This window comes from Psittacula echo (genome assembly GCF_963264785.1).
Source record: "Psittacula echo genome assembly, chromosome: 7".
Classification (NCBI taxonomy): domain Eukaryota; kingdom Metazoa; phylum Chordata; class Aves; order Psittaciformes; family Psittacidae; genus Psittacula; species Psittacula echo.
Genome location: NC_137740.1, coordinates 34,230,593 through 34,257,330, shown reverse-complemented (window position 1 = coordinate 34,257,330; position 26,738 = coordinate 34,230,593). Strand labels below are relative to the sequence as shown.

General features: G+C 46.0%; 1 protein-coding gene across 2 annotated transcripts in view; it reads right to left on the bottom strand.

Annotated features, from left to right (window-relative positions):
* PLD1 (phospholipase D1) overlaps positions 1-12,954 on the bottom strand; it is a gene marked incomplete at both ends in the record, with an annotated part of 42,195 nt that extends 29,241 nt beyond the window's left edge. For both annotated transcript variants that reach the window (XM_080623052.1, XM_080623053.1), the window contains 8 exons: positions 274-426; positions 2,959-3,051; positions 3,525-3,583; positions 9,345-9,410; positions 10,980-11,088; positions 11,921-12,066; positions 12,347-12,474; positions 12,801-12,954. In XM_080623052.1, the coding sequence (XP_080479178.1) occupies positions 274-426; positions 2,959-3,051; positions 3,525-3,583; positions 9,345-9,410; positions 10,980-11,088; positions 11,921-12,066; positions 12,347-12,474; positions 12,801-12,954 (908 nt within the window). The remainder of the gene's footprint in view (positions 1-273; positions 427-2,958; positions 3,052-3,524; positions 3,584-9,344; positions 9,411-10,979; positions 11,089-11,920; positions 12,067-12,346; positions 12,475-12,800) is intronic.
* Between the last annotated feature and the right edge of the window lie 13,784 nt (positions 12,955-26,738).

Genomic DNA, 26,738 nt, shown 5'->3' with positions numbered 1-26,738 from the left:
CCAGGCCTGAGAAATAACCATAAGGATGGACAAAACAACAGCTGAGGCTCCAAAAGACTCATTAAGACATCGGAAATGATCTGCATTACAGGCTAAATCCCCAGCAGGTGTGAACACACCAGCAGTTGCCCAGGCTCTGAGCCCTGCGGGAAGCTGAGCTGCACCGTGTCAACCCAGCACACCTTGTTAACCCCTCCCGGAGAGCAGCATCGATTCCTCCTTAACAAAAGCCAAAGCAAACTGAAAAGGGCCTAAATAAAGTCTGTGTCTTACCTAGAGAGATTGTCAATCTGCAACCCGTATTTCGTTTCTGTTTCTTTCTGGCCTATCTTAATGTTGAATTCCTTATCCACCAGCAGGACAAATGAAATGGCCCCCGAATCTGGCTTCATGTACAGCAGGAAAGAGTCCTTCACCACCAGCCACCTGTATGGGCACAGCAACCACGTAAGTTGTATTCAATGCGAGTCTTCAAAACACAAGCCATAAAAAAAGCCAAGTGCAAATAATTTATCAGGGAAAGGAAAGCATTCAACTAAATGGTAAAATTTCTTTCCAGGGGCTCCCTCAGTTTTCTAGAGCAGAAAAGGACCTATTTTATGAACTGGGGTAATGAGTTTGAATTCAATGGAATACTTTTAGAGTTATTCACATGATTCCTTTTTTACAGAAGTCTTTGAAAATACCCATTTCCTTGTCTAACTAGATCAGTGAGAATCTGCCTGCCTGCAAACCTCCCAGTCAGGTACCCAGCACAGAGCAAAGTGCAACAGGGTTCCTCCACCCCAGATCTTTATTCAGCTTGTATGCTACCCAGAAGTTGACATTTCTAACATAATTAAGTATGGTGTCAGGATCACTTTCACTCCTATCAAAAGATACAAAAAAAGGCATCTTGGAAAGCTTTTATTGCCAAGCAACAGGCATCCTGTTAGAAACACATGATGAGAGATGACCGGCAGCTTTTACATAAATACTGTAGCCTGAAGGCAACTCTGCAAAAAAACCCACATTTTTTTACTGTGAATGGCATTTCTGATTTTTAATCCCCCTGCAGCATCACTGGGATAACTGGCCCCCTCTGTCCCACACAGGTTTCCACCACCAGACCTTCACCTCATTCTTCTGCACACTCAGAAACACACAAAGCAACAGAAACCACCACAAAAATCTGTTCATTCTTGTATCTTTAGTAACAGCCTCAGCTCCTCATCTACCTCCAGATCCCATCGTTTTTATTTTTTTCAGGGCCCTGAAAGAGTTATCCCAGCATTGCCTCTCATTTGGTGCCAAAATACCTCTCCTCTCCCTAATTTGGCCCATAATTTCACCATAAGGTACATTTCCCCTTCTTGTTTCTCCCAGGCAGGTGTGCATGCAGAGAAGTCCTGCCCATGCCTGTTCACAGCATCACCCCACTGTCCTCCTCCACATCTCTTTCCACAGCCCTCGTGGCCATAAACCACTCAACCTACTATAATAAGTGAAATGAATTTGGAGTATATAAAACCCAATGCCTGCAGCAAAGCTGCTGTGGGAAAAGGCTGGCTGCAGTCTGCCTCATGCTGAGGGGGGAGCTCTACTCCAGCTTGATGTGTCCTAAAATTCTTCACTTAAATAACCCTCTCTGGGAAATATTACTGTTATTTGCTTACTTATTGATGCATATACTGTCAGGCCTGGCAGGCATTTGTTGCCCCTCTTGTGTTACTCTGCACACAATTCCACTCAAATGCTTCTCCCATCCAATTTTTAGGTGCAAAAGGAAAATCGAGATCCATCCAAGCTGAATATGCTGGTGTCCCCACTAAAGCCTGAGCTCTGTGTAACATGGGGAAGAGTTAACTGAGGGATATGACAAGGAATAGGCTGCTATTTCCATAAAATTAAAAAAAAAAGAATTGGAGACAATTTAGTGATGTGACCTGAAAGAAGGTCATGTTTTCATCTCCTTGTGCACTCACTGGAGAGATCTTCTGTAAAATGACATTAAGAAATATTGGAAAGACTGTGAAGAAATAGGAACCTTTCTTCACAAGAATGCAAAAATATTTTGTTGGAAAACAGGATTTTTTTAGATAAAATTAATGAGAGCCCATTGCCAATGCTAAAATCCAAAGGTGGATAATGCTCAGGGAAGCTCTTACAGACCAAGAAATTGTTGCTCTAAGGCAGGTACATGCTGTTGTTTCTTCAAAAGGAAATATTTGCCCAGGAAGGGCAAGCTCAGGAAGGATCCCTTGTGGTTTTGGATGCTAGCTGGTAACACACCTACTCCTCCATAGCACACACCTCTCTGTACTGCAGCCCCCGGAGACACACAGATCTAACACAGAAGGTAAACAGATGGGGACAGTAAGTTACATCTGTCTGCAGCAGGAAGGAATATAGCAAGAAAACACCTGCATTTAAGCACCTGCAGTAACAAGGAAGAGGTGACATACTTAATTCCAAGGTTAATTTCACCAGACCGAGCTCCTTGCTGCTACACATCACGTGTGGTTTAATCCAGCTACAAAGCAGGCCAAACTGTGTTTCAATTGATTTATTTTCCTTCTGTAAATTGAGGAAGGGAAGCTCAGAAAACCAGGCTGGAATCTGTCCAGGGTGGCGTCACCAGCCACTTCCCCTCCCGAAGGCAATGCCCCTGAGTGCTCCCACAGCAGGGGAAGCTGGGCACAGACTGAGGGGTTATTGCTATTTCTGCCAGCTCCGGGCTGTAGGAAATTCCAGTTTGTCTGTACAGCAGCCCCTCCTATCATCTCCAAAGCAGAACAAAAACCCTCACTAACCTCCACACAGGAGGGTGAGGAGGGTCCCTTTTCACCTGAAAATCTGTGGCTTTTGTAAAAAAGCAAAGGTCTCCTTCACAGACCTTCTGGGAGAAAAAGGCAAATGAGCATTTTCGTATGCCCGAGGATGACACAGTATTGCCATCTTTGCCCATTCCAGCAGTACCTTTTGGACCATCGGTAGCACATCCTCCCTTGGCCACAGCAGTTCAAGCCAGGTATGCGATGGCCCCCAGAGCGCTTCATGATGAACCCTTCTCTGCAAGGACAGAAACACGGTCAGGATGGGTAGCATGGCTCACCTGGAAATGCAGGGGTCTCTCAGATGCTCGCTGAACCCCCCAGCCTCCAAGCGCAGGGATGGCTCCTGCTGCCCCTGTGCCATGCCCTGAAAGCTGGTAGAAGGGCAAAAATAACCCCCCAGAAGGAAATAATGCAGCTTTTAGAAATGCAGAGGCCTGTTTTATAGCACAAGCAGAAGAACAAGCAGGCTCACAGGTCACAGGGAGGGAAGAGGAGAAACGAGCTGCAGCGCACGCCTCTCAGAGCAGCCCACTCCCAAAGCCCTTTCTTGAAGTTGTAGCATTTTCTGTGTGAACATCAATGATATTTTTCTATCCAGATGGCAAAACATCCCCCAATCAGTTTTTGGAAAGCTATTAATTTTAATAATATTTACTTATAAAGCCATGTTCTTGGTGAATTTTAACTCAAAGACAGGGCTCAACTCACATGCCCTTTGGTCCCAGGTCATGGATGAACGACAGCTGGCTTACTCCAACAAACTCCATCTGGGGAAAGAGAGAAAGATTCCCCCATCTTTCATACTCTGAAATCCACAAAAAGCTTTGCTTCATCAAAGTGACTTGTCATAAAGACAGAAGCTACAGAAGATCCTGAGCAGAAGTAACCTAAGCATCTTTAAGATGACCACATAGCTTGGCTGGGCTGGTTTGTTTGCTAATTTTAAACATGGTTTGGAGAACATGTTTCAGACAACCAGGACAACTAAGCCCAAGTGTATTACAGGGACCCACCAGTATCCTCCATCCTGGATCACTGGCTGAAATGAGGACTCAAGTTTGACGCTGTTTAGGGGTCTTGTGTGAACTTGGCTGGCTGCCTTAATCCTCTCCTCCCTTCAGTAACCCTCACAGGAAGACTGGAAAGGGAATGAGCACACGTCCCCAGGGTTGGGAGCACCCTATTCCCTTTGAATCTCCTACCCCATGGGCACACCATATGGGGGTTCAGCCCCCCAACCCACGAACATCCTCCAAGATGCAGCAAGGTCACTCCCACACATGCCACTGCCTCATCTTGCCCTAAAAGCCAAAACCCCACAGGAAAGCCACAGTGGGTTAGGAGAACATGCTCAAGTGCACTCTCCATGGCTTCTACTGGTCTGCACAGATCTCCACAGTGGGCACAGCCTGGGGAACCTATGTGCCACACTATCAGCTTTACCAGCAAATTCCAGCAAACTGCCTCCTTGTGGCTCCTCCTGCTTCAGCAGAGATTGCAGAGGAATGTAACAACAAACAAAGCCCATGCGAAAACACAGCACCATTACATTCACCTCCAAAAATAGGACACTAGGGGATTTTGACCAAGGACGCTTTTCTTGGCACAGCAGGGCATTCCTGACAATCTGCTGGTTGTTAGCCCTGGGCCCCATTAGCAGGGAGAAATGCTTGCCCCAGGCATCCTGTGCAGGACTGGGTGGGAACAGCCTTGAGGAGCTGCCTTGGATGGCAGAGGCTTGTCTGCACCCAGGCACTTGTAATTTATTATTCATAAAACTGTCCAAGTGCAGGAAGGTGCTCAGGGCAGGGTGAGGGTAGGAGCTGCTCTCCCCTTTGGTCAGGCAGCAAGCCAGAGGGAACCCTCAAACCACATGTTTTGACAATGAAGCCTGCTGGGACCAAACTTTAGGATCCAGCCCACACTCCCAACCACAGCTGGGACATGAGACAGCCTTGGGGCCAGCCCCACCACAGCTCAGATGCCAGAGCTCAAGGAAGGGGTGGCCAAGGTGGCCACTGTCACCTGCCCTTTGGCAAACCCACCTGAGGGACCTCATTGGAAAAATATGACTTTGCACAGGAATTACATGGGTGGACCCGTAAGTCTCAGATATTTTCAAACACTAGGTTTAACAGAGGGTATCAGCAAACCTGGGGCAAGTCTATCTTGCACTTATGGTGAGGCTGACTCAGGCTCCCTTCCCAACACCATCACTTTTGACCCCTAGAAGCAGCAGTAGGACAGAAGATCCTTCCTCCTCATGCTCTGCTGCTCCTGGGACCTTCCCAAACTTCTCACATCAATAAAGCTATGGAGAAGAACAAAAGACCTGTTGTTCTCCTCCAAGTAGCTCAAGGACATAAAATAGCCTCTATTCAGAAGAGGCAAATTTAATACCCTAACTTTTTGGATGACTTCAGCCTGTTTTCAGAAAGTGGCTACAAGAAGTTATTCCACGCTTTTACCAACAATCTTGCTATCACCTCACTTATTACACTCTCTGGAAAACCACCTGGCGTGACACAAAAACATTTCAGCTGTTTCTGCAGTGATGCTTGGGGGTGAGGAGCATCTGAAAACCCAATGTATCCTACAAGCTCTTATCAGAGGTCCCAAGTGGAGTCTCAGGCCAGTTCTTTGCCCAGGATCCCATTTTCATTTCTTCAGAGAATGGCTGGCATTCCCCACCAGACAAATCAGAGAACCAGACATCTCTCTCACAGTGGGCACACAAAAAACACCCAGGTACAACTGTCAAACCCCTTTGAAAACGCTGGCTGCAACCAGAAAGCTGGCAGCCATTTGAGGAGCACTGCATGCAGAGAGGTAATCGTTCTCCAAGAAGCAAAGAGAAAAAACAGGAGGAAAAACTACTCACAGAAACAGAACTACTACTACATTAAAATGAAAAAGACTGTCTGGCAGCGCAGCAACCTGCTCTTCAGCCAAGGAGTCTTTGAAATGTCAAGGATAATGACAGGAGCCCATCCAACATGCTCATCAGGCAGCACCAATTAGAAGTGTTGGTTTGTAAAAGTATAAAAACACCCATAAATAAATTCCACCAGTTAGAAGGAAGAGTCCTCAGTGCAGTAGAACATATCTGATCAAATGATTTATTATTATTATTGCCGCATTAGCTATTTTTACTGTTACAGTGCCTTTCATCCGAGGTGCTCATCATTCACAGAACAACTGAGAAGGGAATGCAGAGCGGCGAGGCGCTTTCATCTTCCTCACATCTGAATTCCTGCGCTGCCCAGCTGCCTCCCTTGGGAGCTGGCATCCCACTCTGGTTTCAGAGCAATTGGCAGCAGGATATTTGAAGTTTGAGATAAGGCCCAGAGAATGCAGCTTCAATGACACTGTCGTAGCAATAAAGATGATAATAATTCTAAAACAAACAGGCAGGAGTGATCAGCTGCAGAAAGACAAGCTATGAAATGTGAAGAACCAGCTGCAAGGTGCACAAGCCATGGTTTTAAACCATCCCATTCTGTCAGCAATGTTGAGCATGCATGATCTGTGTAAGAATTCAGCAGCTCTACATTTTGTTTTCATTTTGACTCGTTTTTAAATTAGTGGGTTTAAAACCCCCCAGAGTTGCTTAGCACCTGTGGCTAGCAATAAAATGGAATCACACCGCTCTTCAGAACGATGCTGTTTAGCAGAAGATGCCAGCTATTCTGTACACAAAAGAATTGGCTTACACTAAACAAAAATTAAGAAAAATAAACATGCTAAAGTTCAAGTGCAATAACTAAAAATACTGAAGGGTTGGGTGGGGACCTTGGCAATGTCTGCAGATCCAAGTGCCATATCAGAGGCAAAACAGCAGCCACTCTCACATACCTGCATTGTTCTTACACTGTGACTGCTTTCACTTAAGATGAGGTTTTTACACTCACTAAAGCTCACGCAAAATGTTAGAGACACGCACTCTGGTTCAACTGAACCTCATTTTTTATTTTGCTTAGGCATCTTTCAACTATTGCAGCTCATACAAAAAATGTTGCAAAATAAATTCTTATATGGAATACAATCAAGCCCACGGGCCCCCTTTTCAAATGTTTTTGGGCTATATTCACACAGTTTCTATTTCCCAGAAAAAAAGCAGGGACAATGAACACATTGAGAATCCCACATCTATTTTAACAGTAGTTGGCTTGAAGCACCTCAGCCCAAAAGTACTGTAAAAAAGTTTTGGAAAGCACTAGAAGACGTGAGATTAAATCATTAGTCACATAGCCAAAAGGAAAAATAAAAATTATATTATAAAAGGATATGAAGTCTGGGGTCTGATCACAAAATATAATGCTTCTCCTAACTTATTTGTGAACTCCACACAAAATACTGTTACAACAAATTATGAGAAATAAAGGGAGATGTGAGAAGGCTGTAAATTTTGTTCAGGGTTACCCAGTCAAAGCAAGGGGCACTTGGTACATGTCTAAATGATGATGCTTTGCTAGGTTCTATTTCCACAGCCTGCATGAGTGTCACCTAGAAAGGCTAGAGATGTACAACCTCAATGATTTCGTGTGGTCACCGTGGACCTGATCCTGACCCCGCCAGGGACTTCAGGTCTGCAAAACTGCTATAAGCTCAACTTTGAGGCTCAACTGTCCCAGTGCATGGCACATCCTTGAGGCAGTGTATAAAGTGGTGATCCTCCCACTGACAAATAATACATCAACCGCAAAAGCAAAATAAAAGAATTTAAGAAGTGAATTAATTAAATTGTGCAGGTCAGGTGTAAAAACAGCTCCAAAGAGATGTGATTGAACCAAGCAGGCTCTTCACAAGGACCAAAGGTTACACACCAGACAGGTTGCAGCTTGCCATTGCAATTGGGTATCTGACTTTACAAAGAATTTAGGATTTAAAAAAAACCACCTTGGTGCACAGATTTTATGACAGGAACATACGGCAATCAAAACGTGCTCCAGTATTAGGACAGTCTCAGCATTCGTCAGTGTCCAGGCAAAAGACTTCTTAACCACAGGAAGAACAAAATGAGGGCTTAGCTCTAAGGAGGACAAATACAGTTCCAAAGGAAATGCCAGAAATCTTCACTTTTGTCTCTAGTCTGAGAATGGTGGGGGTTGTTTCAGCATTGGTTTTTTTTTTTTAAGGAGATTTTTCTCCCCGTGCTTTCTTCCAGCATCACCTGCAGGACCTGCCACACTTAGCAGCGCTGCCACCAGCAACAACAAAGTCCTCACTAAACGCAGCCAAATCCAGTGAAAGCCAACAATAAACTGAGAATGTATGTGCAAAATGACATCTGCCTCTGGAGCAGGAACAGAAGGGCGATTCAGCACAGGATGGGAGCACCCCACAGCTGCCTGGGCAAGGCGGGACTGCTCATCTCCTTTACTGGTCCCTGCCGAAGCAGCCTGCCTTTAACAAGAGCCTGGTCAGAGGATCACCCAGGCTCTTACACCACAGAAACTCTCCAAAATATTTGAAATAAGCAACACCTACCTGAGAGTGACAAGATGGATCCACACTACAAAATAACTCTCTCCCTCCTTGCATATGCTACTGATCAAAACTGCCAAGTTATCCCAATCTTGTCTTCAGAACAAAAGATTACTGTTTTCCACATGTAAACTAACACAGCTCATGCTAGTTTACATGGGCTTAAGCTCGACACTGGACTTAAGCTTCACAGCCTGTCCCCAGAGAAGCATTCTGTAAGGGACACAGTTCCCTCACCCTGAGTACGAAGATTTCTTGCAATCCAAAGCACAACAGTCAGCCCAAAGCATGCCAGCCAACACTGCATGGACTCTTTGCCCCATGTAACAGGCAGTGCTCAACAGACTGCAGTAAGAACACACACAGCTTTCCAGATACAAGCTGCCCAATATCTCTACACAAGTGAAATCTCCAAAAGAGCAGAACAACCTATCATACAACAACAACAGCCAAACGGAAGAACTGGCTGCTACAGAAACCATAAATTCAGTCTACATTTCTGGCTTGTGTGAAAACCAAGTGTTCCCAGTTATCACTCCTTGCTCAGAAATGTCACTAAGCTCTGCAGCTACTCAATGCATGCATCAGGTTTTGCCGATAATACAAAAGACAGAGTAACACAGTCATTATGCAGCCAAGAAAAGGGGAAATAAATTACCATCTCAGGGAGATGTTACAGCTGTGGCTGACAGGTGAGGAATACTGAAGAAACATTCAAGGATGGCTTTCAAATGAAATATTTTTTTTTGCTTAAAATAGGCCTGAAGTAAGATTTGACATCTCTCCCTATTTCAAAAAGACTATTGACTGAGGGAAATAAGCCAAATACCATCTCTCCCTTTGAAGTGACAAACCACCTGCAGAGGTGAATGGGTATCACTCATACACACTCAGCGTCGCTGTGGTCCAGTTGTGGGATTCCCATAAGGAAACCAAGGGGAAGGTGGGGGAGAGGGGGAAAGGAACTTGAAAACTTTTTTTCTTCTGAAATCTCTAAAGTGAAGATTCTTTAGGCATTTAAGCAAACTAACCTCTACTTACCGTTCCATGGTAGTTCCTGTACATTGGCATTTTTAGGATCTTTGTCAAGTAGTCTTCCAGCTGTTTCTACAATTAAAACATTGAAACTTTACATAAGGAACAGGAATTTTCAAGAATAAAAACCCTCACACAACCCAACTATGGCATTAGGAAGCAATCAAGAAATCAGACACTTTTCAGTTTGAAAGTACAAATACATCATTATGTGCTCATGGAAGATTATAGCTGAGCAGCATAAACAGTTTGATCACAGGTTGTTCACTGTTCACAGATCCATGTATGTACCTTCCACCTTGGCACTGTCAACTTTCTTGACTGAGCCCAAGTTTCAGAACAAGCTTAAATACAAAATCAGACCCTGCTGTTTCTACCCACATGAATTAGTGTTGTGAGTAAACACAGCCTCAGATGCTTATTTGGTTAAGTAAATTTTTGTAACCAAAACACCAGGTTCAGGGGAGAGGAGCATGGTGACCATGCTGCCCTGTCCCAAAGCCACAGAGAGGGCAGTGGTGGGGCCACTGGTCGCTAGAGAGCCTGTCCTCCCCAGCCAGGAGGGGAGAAAAGAAGAAATCATTACAGGAGAGAGAACCTTCACCCATTCTCATAGTAACTGGGCAAAGAAGAGATTAAGCTGTTTATTCATGGGAAACTGAGCGGAGTCCTACAGGATACAAAACAAACCAAAAAGAAATGAATGCCATTGAGATCTTCACCCTTTTCAGTGCTAGCATCGCAACACTGAGATATCCAGCTGGTATAAACAGTGCAAACACCCTCATGGTGCAAGCTGTGGGATTCCCACAAGGAAACCAATAGGGGGGGAAGGATCTTTAAAGCATTTTTTCTTCCTCTTTAAAACTAACATCTCTCTCCTGAAGCTTCCCGCACAATGGCACAGTCATGCACAGCAGGGAGGGTTATCTGCACTGCACACCAAGACAACCTTTTGGGACTTGAGGCTTCGGTGGCAGAAAGCCCAGAGAGGGAGTGAAGAGCAGAAAGAGAGCGATAACCCCAGGGTGAACAAACAGGGGATTATTGTACAGGCGCTTTCTTTCTTTTTTCTATTTCTTAATTTTCCCCTCTCCAAACAGCAAAGCTGCAATGAAGAGGTAGGAAGACATCCGCCCTCTTCATAGAAGGGCCCATCTGTTAACATCTGATGAAGTTACACATAACACGTGTGCCTCGGCTAAAATTACCCACTTCAGCATCAAAAGCCTGACTGTCATCTCCTCTTTCAGAGGGGGACAGGACTGAAATCTCTCAGATTTTGATGGCCGAGGGGCTGCCTCCATCACGCAACTTGACTCTGAACTGCGTTTTCTATCTTTAAATCAGAACAGGTGGGAGGAGGGGAATCGCCATTCTCAGCATCGTGGTTTTCCTCAACTGCAGAGGAAAACTTCGGCCATATAAACCCTGGGAGCACCATCTTCCTCTCTGCATGGAGGAGGATTTGGCATTCTGGACTTGTCAAAGCTTAAGTTTGTCAAGCAAAAGACTTGAATCGTAATAAAACAAGGGCTTTGGTAGTGTGCAGCTTTGCAAGCAACCTGCCTGGTACCTCTGCACCTCAGCAGCCTTCCCAGTGCATTGCTCTTGCCCCTCCACACGGTGCCGGGTGCTTACCCTCCTGCTGGAGAAGTGCTCTTCCCGCACCGTGCTCTCCGCTGTGTGCGGCAGACTTGGCATCTGTCTCGGTTCTCCCCTTTTGATGGATTGTCTTCTCACCGTGTGACTGGAAGGAAAAGAAACCCCGATGTCAAGTCTGAGTGCTGCGAGCGTGTGTGCACCTCAATACGTATCCATTCTCCTGCAATGCTTTCATTTTTTCCTACCCAAGCTCTTTAAAACTGAGATGGGAGGGCAGGAAAGCAGAAAAAAAAAGCAAGAATGGACTCATTTGAGAAGCCAGGGCGCTCCAACTGGCTCACAAACAGAAATACAACACAAGTATCAGAGTTTGATTTTTGAGGGTCCCCTTTAGCCCTTATAAGGAAAGTGAGCCTAAACCCTACTTTTAGGGTACTATGTTCCCCCAGCCTTTAACCCCTCATAATTTAATCTTTCTTAATATCATCTCCCCACATTTCATCACGTCAGAAGGCTCTTGCTGACCTACACCACTTTTTCTTCCCCCTAACACTTCCAGCTACCTTGAGCACCAAGACCAGCCTTGGTAGGGCTGACCACCCATACCAGGGACCCCTGTACATCCCACATCCACCCCATGCTGGCAGAGAGCCACAGTACACCAATAATTTTCATTAGCACAACCTTTCTTCAGGTTCAAAGCAAATTCAGCTCTAAAGCTAACGGTCTGGGACCCAGCATGCTTTCTGCAAAAGGCAGAGAGATACCTGCACCGCTTAGATTATAGCTGCTAAATATGTAGAAATTAGATGTCTTTATTATATCTGCTAAGTATTTGTAGAGAATGAATTTTCCTGTCCTTTCCTCCTTATAGCAAAGTAAATGGGATCAGTGAAGCCAAAGCTATAAGCTATTAAAAGAGAAAAGAAGATCACATCTCCCCAAAGCCGACCACATCCAAAGGGCTCCACACTCACCTCCTGGTTGGGATAGGGATGTGCACGAAGGCTTTATACCTCAGCAGCTCCCTGTGAAACTCCTGGAAGTGCTTGAACTTCCTTTTCACCTGCCAGGTGAACTCTCCATGGGTCAGCTCAATGGTGTAAACATTGGGGCTTGGTACCTGCAGAGGAGAACCCCACCACAGGAGATGCAGCTTTGAAATAAGTCATTTTCCTGCAGCTGCTCATCTAAAGAGCCCTCATTCATTTCTACTTAAGGATCACCGTCTCACCATTTCTTGTTCTGCTTCATTAGGTTTTACAAACAGATAGGTAACCTTCTCTCAAGTGCTTTCTGAGACAAGCACTCCTGCTTCTTCAGTCCATGAACAAGCACATGCAAAATTAACCCACAAACATCATTTTAATACAATTCTGCAGAAATCAAATTGAGTTTCTGACCTTCTTTGTGGAAGTAAAGCGTTCAACTTCCAACACACGCACTCGAACAGGACATCCCGTGAGGTACGTCTGTGTGACTGGCTCTTTGAACCCATGGGTGTGATAGATGGCAGAGAAAGGAATACACACTGGAAGGAACACAGACCCCATTAGTTCAACAGCCTTGCAATGGTCAAGGAGGCCACGAAAGCCAGCAGATAGCTGCAACATTTTAACAGGAGAGCATTTACACAGCAACATCCATTCCACTAAAATATACCGGGTTTTATTTAGCAGCTTAAAGACAAGCTTTCACAGAAGGGACTTGACTTGAAGAGCTGAAGTGCTAAAAGTAATGCCTCGTGGTCCTAGAGCAGGGTCAATGGTTGGTAAAACCACTGAGGTACGCTATCTATTGACAGACACGGTATATCCAGGCAGGATGGGAGGTGAGAACACACAGGCATCAACTCACCGGTGCCTTTTGGGTCATTTAGCACCTCTGGTTCAACCTCCTCCCCATCAAAGTGGAGGTCCCTGGTGTCCAGGCTCTCGATGATGTTGCTCATGTCTGCAGCGACTTTCTTCAGTGTCGATGTAGCTGCATGGCTTTCAGCTCTCAGTGACATCTCAGGGACTGGTTCACTGGAGCCACGGGGTGCTGGGGAGGAGGAAGAGGCAGGCCTGTCATCACTCCCTCTCCAACACCTTAACACAGCAGGGCAGAGGGAAACCTCCGGCAGCACATGGCCCGTCTTCCCTGCAGCCCCTTTACCCTCATTCATCCCAATTATCCCCATCCAACACATCAGATACAAAACACCCAGCCCTGCAGCTACAGGACACCACTGTCCGGAGCAGCGAAAAAGCACAGGTAGATTCAGGCTACAAGAGAATTTCCCTCAGTGCCAGTGAGCATAGGACTCATACAGTCCATTTGTACTTTAAAATGCAAAATATGTAATATTTCACTTCCCAGCTACAAAAAAAAAAAAAATGCAAGGGGTTGGTTGTGGCTTGTGAATACCTTCACATATTGATTTCAAAGGGAAAGCAAGGAAGCTTTTACAGCAACTCACCTGCCCATCTCAGCTAGCTCTGCAATAATGACAATTCACCAGAAAAAGCACAAACCATAATAATGCCTGGACAAATCCTAGACTTAATCCACATGACATTGTGTTTGCCAGGTTAAGCTGCACAGACGAAAAGCTCACTTAGAAAATCAGTAGGCTTTTTTTGTGATTGAACTAGTGATATGAATGCCTGGCACTATTGAGATTTCCTCTGTTTCTATGCATTCGACACAACTGCCCATGATATCTGCATGTCTTGTGCTCTCCCACGGCTCCATTCTCTCAGCAGGCTCAAAAGTCACAGCCATGAAGGCTCCTGTGGGGGGAGCAGAGCAGGGTCAGGGGCACCTGGATGCCCACAGAAAGCCTAGGAGCAACACAGGTGGACACTGCAGCTCATCCTTGTGCTCACGCCTCCAAGAGACCCCCAAGGAGCTCACACCCTGTACACAGCACAGGTGTCTGCAGGGGACCAGCCACCCCCCTTTCGTGATGGGGACAGTGGGCAGTGTGAAGGCTGTAGCCTGCTCAGGGCAGTCAGGCAGTGACAGTCGGAGGTGTTTGGGCACTGATGACTACAGCACTTCCCACCTTCATCCCCACCCACCCATGCCAGGAGCCTGACTCAGGACAACAACAGGGAAGGAAGGAAAAAAAAAAAAAAAAAAAGGAAAAAAAAACCCCAAACACGTTATCAAGACACGAGGCACATCCACTAACACTGGTGCAAGTTCCCAGTGCCTGTGAGGATTTCCAAAGCTGCTTCCTCCTCCTCCAGGCTCTGCAACTTGCCATGCGGCTGCAGATCGAGCTGCTGGTCCTGCACATAGCCAATTTGCATTATGTGCAAATGCACATAGCCTCCAGCTCCTGGGCACCTCCATGATAAAAATCTTCAATCTTTGCTCTGCAACAAACATCACAGCTCGACAGCTACACTGAAAAAATGTGGACGGGACAAACAGCCAACGTTCCACAGAAGCCAATTTAGGATGCCCAAATACAAGGATGCCCATTTATACTTGTGGAAGCTCATATTCTGTAAAAGAATGATTAAAAAAGAAAAAAGTGCGACATTTCTGACAATAAATTCTGCAAAGAACACTATGCGATTATTCTTGAGTGAGCTCCATAGAAAGAGCTGGATATGCTGTAATTTGGAAATAATGTAACATTTTAATAATTCATGTGTTTAGCTGCTTTTGAAAGAACATTCTTTATTATCGTTTCCTCTTGAAACAAGTACATAGTTTTATAACTACATAAGGCTGATAGCATGTAAGCTCAAAAACATGTTAAAATGAGCTGTCTTCACAAAAAAAAAAAAAAATCATTTGCATATAGACTTGAATCAAGAAAAATTGGGTCAATCTCTCCTTATTATACCAAAGCAAATGCAGAAACACAGCTTCACCTTGGCAGTGAGGGCTCTGAGGGTGTTGGTGGCTTCGCCACCTTCCACAGATGGCTGGGAATGCCACTGCAGCACAGGTGGCTTTAGGACCAGACTGGGGCTCGCTAGGCTGGCATGTCACTTCAGGAGATCTGCCTGAACAACTCACATGTGTGCTCACAGGTATCTCATTCCCCTTCTGTCTGGGGAGAGCAAAAAGGGAATTTGCGTTCATTCTTGCAGGTGGAGCTGTACTGAAGCACGGGACGATGAAGGCCCTGATGCTACCCAGCCTGCACAGCCTTCCTGCAGCAGGAATTTGTCATTAGCACTGCCCCACACTGCCCTCACCACGGCTCGATAGAAAGCCAGTTCTCACTGTCAGAAGCTTTACACTTTACCTATTACTAACAACATACTGCAGGGAACGTTAATTATTCAGAGCACACAAGGTACATTTTTATTTTCTTCTAGCAGTGAAGTCATTCCACCAGATATAGACTGGCCCTCGGTGTTGGATTCTCTCCCTACAAAGCAGGCACACATACACAGCATTCCCGGGAGGGAAGCCACGCTATCAGGCCTCCCAAATAACCCCAGGAGTGGCAGGGGGGAGCCCAGAACTGCCGCATGCCAGGCAGTAGCACTTCCCCACTCTGCACCTATTTTATTTCCCACTCCACACTAAGAATATTTATGGTCATCTAGCTGGAAATAAAGCAGCATCTTGCTTTGTATTTCTTAAGTGCACATTCACATTTAGAAACAAAACAGAGTTTGGTTATTTTAGGCTGAAGAGATGCTCTTGCTTCATGGAAACTTAATGTGCTTTCCAGAAGAAGAGGTAAAGAGAACACAAACCCAAATACACTTTGTAAGTGCCATGCCAGCAATTACACTTGAAGAAAACCTGTGGACAAATACCACAGCAACAGGGCTGGAGGAAGAGCATGAGGACAGGAGCCAACATGAACAGGATGTGCATCCTCCCTCCTCCTCCTCTCCTCCGTGCCAGGTACAGCCAGGCTCCTCTTGTCAGATTAATTGACGCAGTCACTTAATGGATAAACAATTAACCAGTGTATGCAACGATTATTTGCTGAGGACCACAGCAATGCTGCATAACTGAGGGCTTTTTTAATTATTCTTTTAAAAGCTGCTTTCACAGCTGCCACAGACAAGTCGTGGGATAAAGCAGAGTCCAAACTCAGTTGGACCCAATTCAGACCCAGCAGCAAGATTCCCTCTGCCAAGATTCAAGCCAGATTATGGCCTCAAGCGGGAAAATGTGACTTGCCTCCAGCCCTGCCAAAAGCCCCACAAATCCAGGCAGCAGCTGAGCTCCCTCATCACAGTCGGCCACTGCAGAGCCAGAAGGCATGGGGCAAACGCAGCCGTAGGTAGGGAGGGCAGCAGAGAGGTCAGCCAGAACAATGGGACATACCATGTCCCTCTGAAAGCTTCTGCAAATTGCTTTATACGGTGCTGTTCAGTAAGAGCCATTTAACCTCTTGGCCAGAGTTTCCATGAGGACACTGTTTGCATTCCTATAGATAAGCTGAGGAATGTATCCGGGTTAATGCACAACAGGCTGGATGCAAACACACACCAAGCACAGTTATCCATGATGCAACTGCAAAATAGATATGTCAAGGAGGCCCTGTCTATCCAGTGCCACTCACTGCCTGCACTAATGATGGACTAGAGAATCGGCTTATAAAACTTGCTGATATTGTCAGCTTTGGAGGCTGCAATTATGCGAATGACAGAGATATCACACATGATACTGGCAAACTGCAGGAGGGTGGAAATAATAGGGTGAAATATATTAGAAACATTTGCTACATTTCAGTATTTGGCTGTTGCCATCCAGGAGAGCAAATAAGCAGCAGACAAAAGCAAAACCTGTTCCAAGAGGCACAAACAGGGCTACTGCAAGCCAAAAAGGAAGATAGGGTGCAGAAGACAGGAAGAGTCAGATCTAAAGCACTTGACCCATAAGAACACAGTGGCAGGACTGAGAAGGAAGAGACTAGAATAAAACATGACAGCAGTCTGCAAGCCCCCTGTGAGCAAGGCAGAGAAGAGATAATTACTCTGAATTATACGTTCAAAGCAGAGACTAAGGACAAAACCCCTGTCTAATGGCAAAGGCATGGGACTGTCCAAAGAGAGGTTTGCAGAGTCCCCATGGCTGGAGGTCTGTAAGGGCAGGCTGCCCCTATTGACCTTCTCAGGGCAGGGGAGGTGGAACATCCAACCCAGTTCCGTCTGGCACCCACATTCCCAAACCTGCTGCCTGGGCAGCCAGGAACTGTCTCAGCAACCTGCATATTAACAGAGGGAATGTGCTGCTCCGGTTCTATCTGGCTCAAACTCTCTCTGGGCAAAAGCAACAAGGAGGAAATAAACAGTGAGGCAAAAAAGTCATCTGTAATGAACAGCTTTGGAAAAATGAATGAATAAGGAAAAGGGGAGATGGTAAAAAAATGAAAGAGGAAAGAACCGTACTAAAACCCCTACAAACTCTGCTTGACACCACCTTTGTCCAGCCTGGTTTTCAGATTAATTACTTCCTCTTCCAAGCATAATTTAACCTCTCAGCCTCCCTTCATCGGGCTGTCCCCACAGCACATGGGCCTCAAACCTCTTGAGCTAGCAGAATATATACCTTGAGAATAATCACTGCACCAAGAGTCAATATTTCAATACTTAAGGAAAACAACTATAAAAATCAAAATTAACTATATTAATCCCTAAGCCCCTGTGAATGTATTGCAAACCCCTACCTCAATCCTGCAACTCTACAAGCCTGATAGCTGTTTTTGTTATGTGGCATTTTAGTTATGCTTTAACCCCCAGTTTTTACTTAGGGGATCATACAACAATCTCAGCCTTCACTAAAGAAACAGTGGATTTCTACTTGTTGCACAGGATAACAAAAGCATAGCTTTAAAGACATGGAAACTGGAAGGCAAAAAAAAAAATTAAAAAAAAAAAATGCAAGTTTTAGTAAATATTCATGAACAGTGCTGTGTTTTTAACACATTCAAGTCCTGATGTGAAAACATATGCAGCTGGTAATAGCACAGACTACCTAAAGTTTGGTCAGCCTAACTTTATTCTCTTACATGTATGGTGGCAGATCTGCAACAAGCTCAGATAATTGCTGCTCCTTAAAGAGGTTATGATGCTGACAAGCACCACACAGAGCTATGAAACCATGAAAGCCTTCATTGGGGAAAGAAGGGAGGAGGGAAGAGAAAATACATCCAGTAAAACTAGGTATTTCCTGCTAATGCCTCCCAGGGTTTGACGCTCTACATCAAGTCCTATCCGTATGGTGAGAAACACTATAATCCCTGAAAATTAGCCTCATTCCAGTTCCCATGACATCTCTTCCAATACAGTGACCTTTTAGGGCTGTGACAAGTGACCTCCATTCCCATACTTGGTTTCGTCCTGCAGGCAGTGCCAGTGGCTGCACTCATGCAAGCCTCCCTGGCTGCATGAGCAAAACATGCAGGCTCAGGCTAAAACAGGGCAATGAGATGGTGTTATTAAAAAGGGGAAAACTGAAACAAAACAAAATCCAAACAACTTGAGCCATTAATCTCCTCTCTCCTCCTGCTGCTGCCAGAAGCCTGGATGGCATACAGGCAGTGAGAGCGCAGAAGAGATGCTAAAGAAATCCTACACGCAATGCCCACAACAGCTGTTTGCCCTGCCAGGTAGTGATGGTTCTTTTCCATATAACTATTTCCTAATTCATTACATTTTAATCCTAAAATTAGCTTTGGACACTCCTGCATAGAGAAATACTCTTGACTGGCAAGAGCCCTTTATGAGGAATTATTTGCGTCCCCCAGGAGGAGACAGGCTTGTCATCACCCCCAGATTCACTCCCTGGCACACATTCATTCCACAGTCCTGGGCAGGTGTCAGACATCCACTGAGCAGTCAGGAAATCCCCCAAGCTCAGAGTCCCCACCAGAACCTGCAAAGAAGGTCCTGCTTATCCAGCCCAAGGAAACCACATACGCAAAACACACACACACTGATTTTGTTTTCTAGTGTGCCCTCCCCTACTAATTAATCAAATTCCAAGGGCTCTCGTAGGTAGCATCCTACATTTCCTAAGTAGGTAAAAAAAAAGTAGGGGTTCAAAAATGGTCAGCAATGATTTAACCCTGCTCTCAGGTTCAGTACATGTGAGTCATTTAGCCAGGTGAGCAAGTGGCCAGCATGGCACATGGAGACACCTCCTGAAAAGCTGCCCTTCTGGATGCTCACACTACAGGGACAGAGCAAGAGGATGAGTTTATTTTTTAAAACACACAAAACAACATGTGAATAAGAACCAAAGCACTGCTCCCACCCGGGAAAGATACAGAACTGGAGAAGAACTGAAATGTGATGTTTATTGTTGATTGGGACTCACATTCAGACATCATCCTGACCTCATTTTCTTATCTTTGGCCCAATCTTGATAAAACAAAAATTTTTCAAGACACTGTTTCCACTGTTTCCAGCTCACAAAGCTCCTACATTTAATAGCAATACCTCTAAAAGCAGGAACCAATTTGCACTTCCCAATAACAACTTCAGCATAGTTCCCCTGTTCCACCTTATTGATCTCCATAGTCCTTTCCACGTGAGGCTTACTGCCAAGCCACCAGCCTACCCAGAGGAAAAACTAAGTCATGGGAATCCACACAGCTTGTTTTCAACAGGTGACAGGATGCTTCAAGACTGGGATGGCTGGAAATAAGTGGCAAGACTACAGAAGTCCCTGCTGTGATATCAGTAATGGGGCATAGCTTCTTCTGCCCTTGTACTGGGTTCTGCAGCATCCATCCCACAGCATTTGTACCAGAGAAAAGGCAACAAGGAACCACCCAGGCAGGTCAAGGGAAACTATGAGGTAAGACCCTGGTCATCGCGGCAGGTAGCACTATGATTGTGTGGTGACTAACCCACTGCTGTAGTCAGAAAACCCCTCCCTGCAGCATTTTTCCCCACACCCAGGACCAGCCTGAGCGTCAGTCGCTTCCCAAGGACTCATTATTTGCTTTACAGAACAGTAAAATGAAAACATAAACATTCACAGATGAACAGTGGCTGCTGATCTCATGCTGACATCCTGGTTGCTCTGGATCCTGTTCCCCTAGCACGGAGCTCCTACTCCCCCCTGCTCCGCAGGGCACTCGGAGCACAGGCGCTGCTCCTCAGGCTTCCACTGGAAGCACAGCCTCCTGCTGAAAACCAATCATTAGGTATTTATCAATGATTAATGGCAGCCCTTCACATACTTACTCATCGCCATGTTTTGGATTCCTTGGGCACGGACAAGAGTGCTGTGCATCCTTTGAGCAGCTGCACTCAACCTCTGGATTACCATGAACCCTCCGTTGTCTGATGTGGTCATGGCACACACTCTGCACACCTAAACTCAGGAGCACTGTGCATAACAGCCTTGAAAGCCAGCACAGGGGAAGCCCACAGCCTCCAGCACCTGATTACCTAACTAGAGACCTGCCATCACTGTAGCTGCAGATGGGCAAAGGGAACATGTGACACCACCCTGGATATCAGCAATATCTCGGTAGGCCCAAACTGCGCAACAGAGATGCTACAGGGAACAGCCAAGGGAATCCTGGCCGGACAGAAAAGAGGGACTGGAAAAAGTACTTGCTTCAAAGACCACAAACAGTACGAAGGTGAAAGTATGCAGCGTTTCAGAGCACCGAGACACACACAGAGCTCAACACTAGGAAGGATCATGAAAGCTTCATTAAAAAAAAATATCCAAAGCAAGGAGCTTCCCAGGGCAATAGCATAATGGAAAGTAACCATCTCCACAACAATCAGAGGTGACAGGGACCACTGCAGTGCTCAAGGGATGGTAAGCATTGCTGCTGCTCTTATATATAGATGAACACATCATATACATAAATACAGGACATATTTTCATGATCTAAACGTATAGATGTCTACAAGGCTAATGTCCTGTACATCACTCAACACTACAACTATATAACTATAACTCAACTGGTATGTCCCAGTGCCATGTCTGCTCCAGCAGCCGCCACCTGCCAAGCCACATTTCCGCAGCAAATTTCAGTGGTGCAGAGCCAAGTAGGCATGCTGGAACGCAGCCCAGCACCTCCATTCCACAACTGATAAACACAAACACAGTTCTTCGCATTACGCCTGCCGGCCAAGCTAAACTGGGGAAAGCACTGCAGCCTGTGCTCAGGAAGGGATCTAGGAGACTGCAGTACGGTCTCAGCCATTTCCCTCAGCCATGCTTCCAGCACAGGCACTTGCTCCCACCAGGAGCTGCTTTATATGTAGGCAGAGAGCACAGCTTCCTGTCAGGAGGTGACTATCCCCACTCCAGTGGCGACCTTGCTGCTAATTGCCAAGCTTCCATTAAGTGGGAACATGATTTTAATCTTCTCCTCTTGCTGTTTAAAACCACACGCAAAAGTACATGAAGATGCTGAATTTTTGTCGACCCTTTCTGTGATTTACCAAAGAAATTTCTGCAGGCATCACAGCAACAAGGATTGAGCAGATTGAGACCATGTATTTTTACTAATAATTGATTGCTTTCATAAAATGCTGTTTCCATTGTCTTGATTTTTTTGTTTGTTTCAGTGGAACTCCTCAAACAACTTACATTACAAAAAACAGTTGGCATGAGCAGGCATTTATGATGGAGCAGGAAGGTAGTATCATAGTGCAGGACTCAGAGTGTTCCCGTATGAGGAGCAGCAGCCAAGTCCGGATCCTGGGTCCATGTGTGTGTTTGCATGGTGCCATCCCACGCTGATGCTTCCTGGTAGCGTGAATCAGCCGTGCCACTGCACGCACTGAACATTAACCTCTGCCAGGCTTTGCTTACTGTGCGTGCAGCATGTCAGGGATGTACTCTGGTAAACCCAAAGCACGTGATGAATGTCAAGTTCATGGAAGTGAGAGGAGCTGCGACACCATGGGGACACCATGCACCTCCAGCCATCCCAGCCCTGAAACACTTCCATACCCTACCTGCACACCTGGATTTAGCACCTTTCCAAACTGAACCTCCCTATATGATTTTTTTCTTTCCTTCTTTTTTTTTTTTTTCTTAAGCAATGCTTTTAAAGATATTTCCTGCATTCTGGCTAATAAACTCCACAAGAATCTGATGTCTCCATCCTTGGCTGACTTCCAGTCTACCCCTAAAACTACAGCGCTCAATGCCCTCACCTCCCACCATTGAGCTGAGACACCCAGCATTACATGCTCATTGTACAGTAAGGCATCATGCCCAAACAGGCAGCAACAACACATGCCAGAGGAGATGACAGGCGGGTGCATGCCTACTACTGTTCTGCATTTCCAAAAGCAGCCACTTATCTGCAGCCATGGCCAACAGCAAGCACCAACATGGGCAAACATCAGCCCTCGGCCACCCTTTCACACCCAGAAATCTCCTTCATCTGTGGATCTAGGATAATATTAACGCCTCCCTGAGTCCTGTATTTTCCTTCTTCCTGGCCAGCTATAACAAATATTTGAGAACTTCCAGTTTGCAAGAAGAAAACAGCTGGCTTGGGGAAGTCCCCAGCGTAAATGTGTGAGAAGCTGTGAGCCAAGCTCAGGGGGCAAAGGTGATATTGTCCCCAAGACTGCAGCAGACTTTAGGTGGCCTTGTAAACCAGTCTCTCCCAAGGAGACCCTCCACAGGATGACAAACCAGCACCCAGGACACAGTGTACTTGAGTTACTGAAAAGTTAGTTTTTTCTATACACTGAAGTGTTTGATTCACTATCAGAATTAAGGATGCGTGAACAGTTACAGAAGGTTGGTTCTGATTTCACTTGAAATAACTCTGGAACTATGGCTGAGGTTTCAGATCAGTACCTGGTGAACCAAGATCAAACCGAGGCAAATTCAATACAAAATTGCTCTTGGAAAGAATAGCTCCCGTATGATTTTTGCTTAAATACAACTACACACCTGCAAACTTATGCACATTTACAATATAATAATCATTTATACACATATACAATACTGACAGCTTTCTTAGAAGAAAATAGAGACCTTGGATGTATTTTTTCCTCTTTTCCCAGAGGGAAAAAAAAAAAAAATCCACCTCCATCAAGCCAGTACAGAAGTATGCTGATGGCAGACAGTGAAAGATGGTGCTCGTGTTTGAACTCAAATCAAGCCTCAGCTGCCTCCTCATTCCTCTCCCTTACCCAAGTACCCAGACCTCCAGCACCTTACAAGCAATGCAGGTGTCTGGACAACCACAGACACCCTGCAGCTTTTTCTCATTTTGTGAAACCTCCTGTGTAGGATTTTCCTACACCTCCCTAGAGGAAATCAGAGCATTAAGGTTACAATGTACAAGCTGAACCCTCCAGACCTCAACACAAGATGGACAGCTGCACATGATGAGAGAAGAAATATTACTTTTCCTCCCACTGCCATAACTTCTGGAGCAGCACTGCTCAGAAAAGTGTCTGCAGACAGTTTTACACATGTACAAAAATGCCATTCACTGGAAGGAACAGCAATAGCTTTGGGAGAGAAAAAAAAGACCCTGAACAGGCTCAGGCAGCAGTTCCCATCTTGCTGGTTCTTTCTCCCAGTGAACAAAATGGCTCGTTTGCTACAACTGCTGCCAAAACTCAGTGGGATTAGGTCTAACCACAGAAATTTCAAAGCCACCCTGAGTCATCGACTGTTCTATTCTCTCTTGGCGAGACTTAACGCTGGGTGGGACACTTAAAAAACATTAAAAATCAATTTGCAGGAAACCTCTGTCATGGAAAAACACACTTCAGAACATCTCATGGAGCTACATAGACTGCTACAAAAGAGAGGAAAGAGAGATCAAAGCATTTCTTTACTAAAAGACTACAATGCATTGCCTGCTCTCCAAAGCGTTTCAGCAGCCCTTTAGTTGTGACAGAGAGAGGACAGACAAGCTTCCTGGAAGACCACAGCACCCACGGGTGCTTCTCACTGCACCCAAGAAAACACCAAGCAAGGCAGATTTGTGTTCTTCCCGCAGAGAAGTCAGCTGCATCTTACTTGAACAAAAAGAGAAAATGCAGGTCCAAAACATCCACTTGTTTTACTTCGTGTTTCATATTCAAAGTTTGCTGAGACAGAAAACCTTTTCTTTTGTAAATAAATAAGTTAGAAAAAACAAACAGTAAGGTTGCCTTTAGACAGGTAGTGGGGCACAGTTAGGAGGCACTGCCACAACCACAACACCCCAGGTTACCGAAAGTGTTGTAAATGTGCAATTAATTACACTTGCTGGTTTATTTTTTACCCCAGGGATCCCTGGAGCCTGCAAGCAGGAGTCGGCCCAGCTGATGGTGAGAGCCTGTGCTGTGAGGTGCATCTGATTTGAGAGTGACGCAGTTACTCTGCTTTCACAAGAGGGCTGTGCTCTGGCTGCGGGACATAAAGGCTTGGGCTGGGGAGGGAAGAACAAGAAATCCTCCCAAAAGCCTGGCTGGTAAAACGGGAGAGGTTTCTGGGAGGTGGCTCAGTGACACAGAAGAGCACCAGGACATGCCACTGGCAGAGCCCTGACTGGAGAAGAGCCGAAAAGCGCGGCAGGACAACTGAAACACCAACTGGCTGTGAATCACCCGCTCGTACAGGCTTGGACAGAGCCCATCAGAGAGCTGCTCTGTGGGACATTGTCTGCCTGATACTGCCTTTTGTCTCTGCGCACTGGAACGCTTGTCCCGGAGAAAAGTGGTCCCTCTGTGCCCAGACCACCCTCCCCAGCCGTGGGGAAGGAGCTGTAAACAGCCCCCAGAGCTGGGGAGCAGCACCAGAATCCCCCTGTGCCTGCCGCTGGCCCTGGGGGAGCCCAGGAAATCACCAGGCATTTATCTGTGGGTTTATCTTATTTCACATCCCCCCCACCCCACCAAAAAAAGAATCCTCGTGTGAGGGCTGCACCTGAGCGTTCACTGTAATGGCAGAAATAAAAATCAAAGACAGGCATCAGGCCCGCCCGCAGCATGACCTGGAAAATGCAGTCAAGGAAATTACAATTTCATTCTTCCATCAACAGAGGTGCAAGCCAGAAATGTAACTCCCTGCACCATGAATATTCTGAATATTTGCTGTTGCCAGTATAGCGTAAAGAGGACTCCACATTCAGGGAAAAAGCCTCTTTCTGTTGAGTAAACCTTCAAACATTGATAGGGTTTTTCACCTTCAGCTCTGCACCTCCCCTCCCTGAGGCTTTCCATAGCCTACCCCAGCTTGCTCAGTGTAGGCAACAAAGGGATGCTCTTTCTCCTCTGCAGAATGTCCAGCCCATGACTAGTCACATTGCCTTTTTATTACAGACTTTCTCCCTGAAAAGCTGGTTCCTTAGGGCAGAAGACCATTTCATATTTTATCTATGCCTTCTCTACCAGAAAGAAAAGGGAGAGAGGAGGAAGGGGCAGTGTTATTACATAAAGATAACCAATACAAACTGGCTACTTCGCTGTCAAATCCTACTACAGATGTGGCACATTTTGGCTGCTGGAGCTCAATACGGTCAGCACTGCATCCCCAGACTGCAAAGGGAAAGTTTTAAGGGAAAACAATTGCAGAAACCATCAGAGGTGTGAACGTTGCACATGGCCAACGCTGGCTTCAGCGCCAACTCAGACCAGGCATGTGCCAAGGAGATACTGCCAGGTTTGTTCCCACCCAGCCCCACTCTCAGACGCATTTTCTTGGCAACAAAGCAAGCACATTAGCCTAATAATCACCTTCAGACAGCAATCTCATCTTGATATTAAAAACCTGCATCCCTTTTTGGCAATAACCCCTGCCTGCTTGCTGCGCTGTCACCCTGCCTGCCATGCTGGCACGCCATACTCGTTGCTGGCGCTGCAGCAGGTCCTTCTAGTAGTTGCTCCATTTCCCTCCCTGACCCCTTTTTGGCGAGTTTTCCATCACCAGCATCTCTTTAGACCTGTACTTTAAAACCAGCTCTGGCTCACACAAGTTTTTATGTTCAGAGGCAGAACTCGCCTCCCTGCCAGGGTGCGTGGCTTCCTCTCCTCCCCTGGCGAGGAGACTGCACATGCTGGGTGGACACCTGGAGCCCTCCCAGCTCCTTTTGGGGTCCCAGTCCTCCAGTATGGGAGCAGCAGCCACCAGATGGCTTCTCCCCCCCCTCCTTGCACCAGCAGATGGGTGCCCGGGGGACGCGGCACCCCAGCGCAGGCGAGCTGTCTGACAGACATGAGCCTCGCTCCCACTTCATTACATAAATCCCCAGGTTTTGGTGTTTATCTGCTTTAAGGATCTAGAAAACACTAAATGCCATCACAGCAGCCGTGGGCACAAGGAGAGAGGGATGCGTGAAGCGCTCAGGGCAGTGGCGATAGAACGCAATGCCAACCCTGGCAATTATATACCTCCCACTGTTATTGCATGGAAACAGAACTCCTAATCCTGAAGACACAAATTATATATATACACACACACACACATATATATATATATACACTCATGCATACATATGTATATATATAATTCATGACGCAAATCCATGTTTCCCTCCTGTTTGCTGCTGGGGGTTTTGCTCCTCCCAGGCAGAGGAGCCAGGATAATGTTGTGTGTCCCCTGCCCCAAGGACCACACTGCCTCCTGCCACCCTGAGCACCCCGTGCTAAGCAGGTGGGGGAGCAACATGGCAAATATTTCGTAAAGAAAAGCTGGCAAACAGAGAGGTTTTTTTCCCCAATCCCTCCACCATCCTCTGCTTTCTAGGGTGTCTGCACATGTGCAGCTGGTATGCACATCTGGCAGATGCTCACAAGTGCATGAAAGTGAGTGGCAGGGCAGGGGTACCTGGCAAGATATCTGTTAACAAATTATATATATATAAACAAAAAAATTATAATACATATG